General features: G+C 42.0%; 2 protein-coding genes across 4 annotated transcripts in view; both read right to left on the bottom strand.

The window, feature by feature from the left end:
* LOC105557257 (E3 ubiquitin-protein ligase HECW2) overlaps positions 1 to 7,481 on the bottom strand; it is a 15,214-nt gene extending 7,733 nt beyond the window's left edge. The window contains exons 1-6 of one of the 2 annotated variants that reach the window (XM_012004442.1): positions 6,822 to 7,481; positions 6,053 to 6,402; positions 2,967 to 3,925; positions 1,327 to 1,617; positions 1,044 to 1,242; positions 168 to 694 (exon numbers count right to left, since the gene is read on the bottom strand). In XM_012004442.1, coding sequence (XP_011859832.1) covers positions 168 to 694; positions 1,044 to 1,242; positions 1,327 to 1,617; positions 2,967 to 3,925; positions 6,053 to 6,365 — 2,289 coding nt within the window. In that variant the 5' untranslated portion in view covers positions 6,366 to 6,402; positions 6,822 to 7,481. Of the gene's footprint in view, positions 1 to 167; positions 695 to 1,043; positions 1,243 to 1,326; positions 1,618 to 2,966; positions 3,926 to 6,052; positions 6,403 to 6,821 lie in introns of those variants that run through there. The other variant, XM_012004443.1, reaches the window with a different exon arrangement.
* On the bottom strand, positions 4,237 to 6,056 carry LOC105557258 (histone-lysine N-methyltransferase SETMAR-like). Of its 2 annotated transcripts, none has more exons than XM_012004445.1 (2): positions 5,690 to 6,056; positions 4,237 to 4,912 (listed from the first exon to the last, which is right to left on the bottom strand). In XM_012004445.1, the coding sequence occupies exons 1-2, from the start codon at positions 5,861 to 5,863 to the stop codon at positions 4,688 to 4,690; spliced, it is 399 nt and encodes a 132-aa protein (XP_011859835.1). In that variant the 5' UTR covers positions 5,864 to 6,056; the 3' UTR covers positions 4,237 to 4,687. The 2 variants fall into 2 exon arrangements, with proteins under 2 accessions (XP_011859835.1, XP_011859834.1); XM_012004444.1 differs by having other exon boundaries at positions 4,237 to 4,917; positions 5,695 to 6,056.
* Positions 7,482 to 7,581: the final 100 nt, after the last annotated feature.

The following is a 7,581-nucleotide window of genomic DNA, read 5'->3' as shown; positions in this document are numbered from 1 at the left end:
TCTCTCTCTCTCTCTCTCTCTCTCTCTCTCTCTCTCTCTCTCTCTCTCTCTCTCTCTCTCTCTCTCTCTCTCTCTCTCTCTCTCCCCTCCCTCCTCTCTCTCTCTCTCCTCTCTCTCTCTCTCTCTCTCGCTCTTTCTCCCCTGTTTAACTTCGATCGAAAACTTACTTTGCCCGTCCTGTCGAGCTTCGATTCGTATCCTCTTGGAAGTTCCTTGCCCGGATCGGCAAAGACATTAATTAAGGCAACTAAGTCTCTATTATGCTCGTATCTTGGAAAGACTATCGGATCCCTCCTAACTCTATTGATCATGTGTTTTAAACTCGTGTTACGGTTGTACACCTCCATGGCCTCCGGATTGGTGTGCAGCACGGTAAAGAAGTCGGGCCGTGTCAGGAACAATACCGGTGGTATCGTCGTGATGTCAAACGGCTCAGATTCACCTCTGTCGGCGCGGTCGCTCTGCCGCTCGGTATTGTCAAAAGAATTGCCGTTCGAGCTGTTGACCTCGCGGTCTATATTATCGGGACGCGAAATGGTACGCCGTACGCTCTGATAACGCCGGTCCAACTGTTGCCTTCGTAGGTCGCAACCAGTATTACGTGTCGTCAAGTTCGGCCTTTGCCACGTTGTAGTTCGATTGATGTGGTCTATGTAAAATACTCGGCCGTGGCTGTCTATTCTCGCTTCCCATGCTGAAATACACATGACGATTGATCAATCAACATTGAGAGAAAAGCGCGGAAGGTATGAGCGCAGTACAACTAGTATGTTCACTCTCTGTTGGCCCTTTGATCTTTTCGGTCCCAATCACGTGGTATTCCGCCATAGTTTTGGTCAAGATCCAACGGCGTGTGTATGCGTATACGTACTCGTCAAAGCTAGCACAAACATACAACTCTTCTCCCATTAGTCTGGTCAGAAAGATGACGGATGTGCAGAAGGAATCGACGCAAAACCAAACAAATGACAAGGAGTGAACGTACTAGTTATATCATCGCAAAAGCAGAATCACGGAGCGTGTAGTATTTTGTATCTATTTACAGGGAGGCAGAGGTTCCTCCGAGGACAAAGATACATTTGACGTATGGCATACAGGCAACGGACACAGGGGTTTGGGTCGATGTGTGGGGGTAGGCGGACACTCCAGCTGACTAGCCATCGTCGATTCCAGTCGCTCGCGTTGTCTGTGCGATCTCGGTGAACTTAGCAGAGCGATACTTTTCGTGACTGCTGTCCTTAACTAAAATTACAGACAATATCTGTATATAGTCTACAATGCAGCAGCATCGTATCGAGTATAAGAATTGAATCTGCCAATCTCAACCTTGAGATTCGAGGCTTCGTCGACGTCTACAATCTCAAATCCAAAACAATCCTCCGGATGCAGCGGCGTGGGATGCCTCTGATGCCGTTTAGGTAGCTCTGGCGCGCCGCTTGGTAAAGCGTTACTTCTATGCAACGGCCGATGCGTTGCTCTCGGTGGAAGCGGCGGTGGCATTGGATAGAGAGTCTCGTACAAAGACTCGGGAGACGAGTGGCCACCGCCTGTACTGCGCCACAGCTGATAATATTCCGCTCCCTCTTTCGTCACAACTCCATTGGGTCTGCACTGTCTCTGAAAATAAAACAGCCTTGTCTTTACAAACTTCTTAGTGCGAAACAAAAGGAAAAAAAAATTTAGACCAAAGAACATAAAAGAGGTGCAAGATAAAAAAAGAATTTATTTTGAAAGTATAAAAGTACCAAAAGTCTAGAACATTTCTGTAAAGATCGAGGGATATGCGAGGGGGAAACCGCTGAGGGCATTGTGGTGTACAGATTTGCGGCATTACCGGGCATTTTTGGGGCATTACGTCTTGCTGAGGCATTATAAAGATAAAATAAGATACAATAAGATAAAATAAGATAAAACAAGATAAATAAGATAAAAGAAGATAATAAGATAAAGTAATGGGCATTAGTGGGCATTGGTGTACAAGATTTTGGTCAGCGGTTTCCCCCTCGGGGATATGTCTACAAATAATTAGTCACTTTGGTAGTTTGTTAACGATTGTTTTCGTTTACTAGTGCGATCCCTTGAAACGATCAACACAAACAAAAGCAGACGCCGCTCGTATTTATTTTCTCCAGGACGAAGTGCTTCCCCTTTCTTATATTGCACAACAATACAAGAAAGAACCCCGCACTAATCATATAGGAAATCATATAGGATCTCGGTTAAATTGGCTAGTTTTCACATATGTTGTAGCTTATGATCTGCTGAACAAAAAATAAAATGGGCTCAAACTTAAATAATGGCTAGTTACTGAGCTACAGCCAGTCAAACGTGGAAAATTTGGACTCCGCGGGTCTTGTTTGGAAATACTTTGAAGCATATTAGGAAAAAATGTTTCAGACAAAAGTTGTTTGGTTCGATATATATTTGTTTGGTTCGAAATAAGACTATATTTCATTATATAGCGTCTTTGAAAAACTCTTGACATAAAAATGCGCAATGAAAAATGGGGGTGTCCATTTAAGAAATTGAAATTGACCTTCGTGTGACCTTCAAATGATTATCCAAGGTCAAATTAATGGCATAGTCTTATGTCTCCCTTCGAACCAAACAACTTTTGTCTGAAACATGTTTTCTTAATATGCTTCAAAGTATTTCCAAACAAGACCCGCGGAGCCCAAATTTTCTATGTTTGACTGGCTGTAGCCCAGTAACTAGCCATTATTTAAGTTTGAGCCCATTACATTTTTTGTTCAGCAGGTCATAAGCTACAACATATGTGAAAACTAGCCAATTTAACCGAGATCCAATTTCCTATATGATTAGTGCGGGGTTCTTTAATATTGTCGTCAAGTCTCAATGATTTGTCTGCGCTATATTAAATAATTAGGTACTCTCCTTTTCTCAGCGATAAAATAAAATATTAATAAAGCGTTAACTTTTTCCAAGAGACAAAATGTGATTCTTACTTTTTTAATATCGTTACTTGTGCTCGCATGCTGCGACTCTATGTCTGAATTACTCTCCTCGCTGCTGTTCGACAAACGAGGCTCCAAATCTAGGCAACGAACTCCCTCCAATGGATTCTGTCTGGCAAACGCCGAGTCCAGGAGCGCTACCGCATTCTCCTCCATCTCAGGCTGTTGAATACTGGCAGTTTTGGGCATCTTCTCCAAGATTGGCAGTTTAAATGGTTTGCTTGTGCTCGCAGAATCATTGTAACACGGAGAAGCACACGCAGCGTCTTGCGACGCCGACGTGTCCTTGCAACCGTGCTCGGACGAGCCGAGTAATTCACTTCCGCCAGTCACGCTTTCAAGTAAATTCTTATTATTATTATCTAATGGATTTAATGGTATTTTGGCGTCGTTCGTCGCGTCACTGTAACTGGGCGAGGCCGCGCTTTGCGAACTCGACGACTCTCTAGACGTGTCTAAAGACAGAGACGTTAATCCATCTGTCGTTAAGCTACTATCACGATCTGTGTTGCAATCTTTAGCGTCATCGATAGACGTTTTTAACAATGTATTCGCAAAGGCGCCGCAATTCATGGGAGAATCGTCGCCCTTTAAAGGTCGTTTGTGCGCGAGCGAGGATACCGTTTCCTCGATTGATTCGTGTCTATCCAATGCAACGTCGATGTTATTATTACACAGATTTCCCGCGTTCGGCTCGCATTCCTCCGCGTCGACAATATCGCGATTTTTCTCGGGTCCACACGCCTTCCCATTCGAGACACTGTCGAGGCAATTCTGGGCTGTCAATTCTGAGTTGTTACGATGAATTTCAGAAACGCTGCCTAGGCACTTCTTTCTGGACAGATTTTTATGAGCAAGAAAAATTGATTTTTTACTTGAATTTTGTATCGTATTGTTGCTCGTGGTATCCACGCCATTTTCCTCGGTTTGTTTCGTCAGTACCGACGTATCTAAAATTTCCACGATCCCTGTTATTGTATCTTTAAATCTAAGAATCAGAAGAGGACTCCGCGATATTTTTTACAGATTGAAAGAAAAAGTGAATTACAGATATTTATATTGAGTTGTCCGGAAAGTTCGTGCCGATTTTGAAGGATACGTCAAAACGATTTATGTAGCCAAGCTTCACAAAATGCTCGTGGATGGTGGATTTTGACATATTTAAGGATGTATCGGACCTATCTTCAAAATAGTACAAAGTCGCTAAAAATTTGTGAAATTGTTCTTTTAGTCCTCCTAATGTACTGCAGAAAAGTAAAAATGCATCCACTAAACGGTTGCTGAGATATAACTATTTTAATTTACAACGATTTTACACATACTCTTATGCAAAGAACCGATCTTCACGGATAAAACAGCTAAAAAAAATGTAGAAGAAATAGTACGTGTTTTGAATTTTTTTATACATCTAGTATACAAATAAATGAAAATATCTACCAAGTTTTAATAGTCTTTACCACACCGTTTTAAAGAAATAAAATATAACTTGAGATATTTGTGCTGTCGGCACGATATGTATTTTGAAATCACATTTGTTTACCAGCACTGCTGAATGTTTTTAGCTTTGAAAATATTTGACGTTATTAAGTTGAAATCAGGGTATTTTCCCTATCAAAAGTTTAGGCTCATAAGTGAAAAAAAATCGCAAATAATTCAGGAAAAATATTTGTAAAGTGAAAAATACCTTTCTAGGAGTACAAATAAGACTCCAACTATCGTTCAAGTTTCTTACATCTAGATTTACTATGCGTGAAGAGTGGATATTCAAGTAATTCCAATTTCATGTACTTTTGTCCAAGATTGTACGTCCAATACATCCTTAACATTTCTGCTAATCTACATGTCGTATAGCGTGGGTTATTCTCGATCAGTGTTTCAATCTGATCTTCATCTGTGGTGGAGGGCCTACCCGGGCGTTCTTGATCTTTAAGGTTGAAATCACCAGTACAAGATAAATTAACATATATTGTAGGAAATTCCTCTTTGGAAATTTACACAAATTAAATAAGATAATATAAATTAAATAACATCGGTACGTTTCGGTCACTATATGTGACCCTCTTCAGCCATAAATTCTTCGCAATTGCAAACAGTATAATGAGAAACGCATGGAAACGGTGAGTTACTTCATCTTATAAATATATAAGATCGACCGAACTACGTGAGAGCTGCAAATGATGTATGCAATTGTGGATTCTTAGCTCTCACGTAGTTCAGTCGACCTTATATATTTATAAGATGAAGTAACTCACCGTTTCCATGCGTTTCTCATTACACTGTTTACAATTGCGAAGAATTTATGGCTGAAGAGAGTCACATATAGTGACCGAAACGTACCGATGATATTTAATTATCCTGGCCGAGGTGATATTTTTTCGTAATAAACTTAGAAGAGAATATTTAGACACTACCACCCTGTCACGGCTCTGAGTCCTTTAAAATTCTTTGAAATTTGTGTTTAACACATACAAGCCATACTAATTTATTTATTTAATTTATATTATCTTATTTGATTTGTGTAAATTTCCAAAGAGGAATTTCCTACAATATATGTTAATTTATCTTGTACTTGAATTAATTAATTTAGTCACCTAAATTCAAGTGACGGCTCACATTGCCCTCATAGGTCTTCATTCCATACCAACAAAAAATTTTTTAATCTAAAGACCTAATTAATACATTTTTACTGGAGCCTTACTCCACTAATTAATGAAATCACCAGCTTTAAACCTAGCAAACCACTTCCGCACAGTTCTTTCAGCTACAGCACCTTCGCCATAAACAGCGCATATCTTGTTTGCTGCTTGTGTGGCATTTCTGCCTTTCCAGTAAAGGAAAAGCATTAAATGCCTAAAATGCACTTTGTTTCCTTCCATATTCAAAGGCATATAAAACTGACAAAAATTAACGTATCGTAGCCAAACTTTTTTCCCAATATATGCCTGAAGTACCGTCTTTCACAATATGTATGCATGTCATTTGTTTTCAATCGTTCTGATATATTCAGACCAGTCCTTACGCCATAAACCAAAAATCGGCACGAACTTTCCGGACAACCCAATCAATTCGGCGCTTACCCGCAGTTTCATATTGGGGACGTGAATTTTCTGTCTCAAGCAAATCATTTGTCGTTGCGGAGCTATCGCTCGTCGTCGACACCGCATCCTCTGTCAAGTTTGAAAACTTTGTTCCAATGTGGTCCGACGTGGACACCTTGTCACCATTAGCGTTTGTCAGATGAGTATCTATGTACTTTGCGGATACACTGGATTCCTGAGTCATGCAGTTTAGGGTCATTAATGTGACAGACTGCTCATTAGACCTCTCAGTGTCCTCCTCCTCCTCCTCCTCCTTGGAGACACTGCCTATAGCATCAGTCTCAGATGGCATCTTCAAAACATACTCGCAGACGAGAGTTGCTGAAATCCTGAAAACAAAGGAACGTTTTAGAGGTAGGTTCCGTAGAAATCTTCTGCAGTTGCGTCTCTATAAACTGTGTAACATTGTGAAGCAACAGAGAAAGAGCGAAGGCAAAGAAGAGCGAGAGAACTAAAGAGCTACAGAACTTGCTCAGCGAAAATCTCGTTACACAGTGCAGAACTTAAGGGCGGAAAAATCTCGACCGCGAACGTCTGTGGAAATTACAGGCGCGCTTTGTGGCGCGATTGTAATTTTTACAGCGTAAAATCTCCGAGGTGCGAGGGAACAAAACGAGCGAACGACTGTATGATAAAATAACCGCGGAGCGAAGAGGAGAAACAGGTTAAAGTTCGTCGCACCAAGACAGATCGACAATGTCGACTGATTAACGGGAACTAGCAGATGTGAGGGGAGCAAGGGCAGTACCTGAGACGAGCAGAAAAATCGTCGACGTTCAATTTTGCCGTGGAAAATCAACGGCACCGCTCTCGGTGCATTCCGCTCGTCTGCGCGTACACCGTGCCGTCGAGGCGGAGGGACAGATACGCGGCAGAAGCGCTACGCGAAGGCCGCCCGCTTGCCACGATACCGCATGCTCGACACGTAACGTAACAGGGCACCCCGGGCGGCCGTTCCTCCTTCCTCCCCACGTAGTGTCCGCCGCTTTATTTATGCGCGACTTTACTCTCATCAATTATCCACGTACATACACGCGTGAACAGGTAACTTTGACAGCGGACGTAGCAGACTATACGGGGGCTAGTAACTTGCCTTTTCCCACGTGACCGACATTCGGGTGTGTAAGTACCGACACGCGGCGCAGCAACGACACAGCCAGGGGAGCGATCATGTGCACCGATCGAATTCGAATTCGAGAAGGAATATGCCATCCGATACCACTCTTCGTACATGATCAATCTATGGTCTGAGGGAAACTATCCTATAATAAATAAGCATGAACCATGAAACCTGTAGAGTAGAGACGTATGAGAAGTCGACCGATCGAATTCGATCGTGCACGCGATCGCTCCCCAGGGGATCCAAACTCTCTGGCCGGTATTCATAGTCAGATCTTGTATTCAAGACCGTCTTAAGATCATCTTTAGATACTCCGTAGCCAATGAAATGTTCCATACAGCATCTTTAGATAAATTCAAGACGGTCTTGAATAGAAGATCCGACCACA

The sequence above is a fragment of the Vollenhovia emeryi genome, unplaced genomic scaffold (assembly GCF_000949405.1).
Source record: "Vollenhovia emeryi isolate VEMERY1.0 unplaced genomic scaffold, V.emery_V1.0 DF939543.1, whole genome shotgun sequence".
Lineage (NCBI taxonomy): Eukaryota > Metazoa > Arthropoda > Insecta > Hymenoptera > Formicidae > Vollenhovia > Vollenhovia emeryi.
The sequence above is the reverse complement of the archived record's forward strand: the minus strand, read 5'-3'. Positions and strand labels throughout refer to the sequence as shown.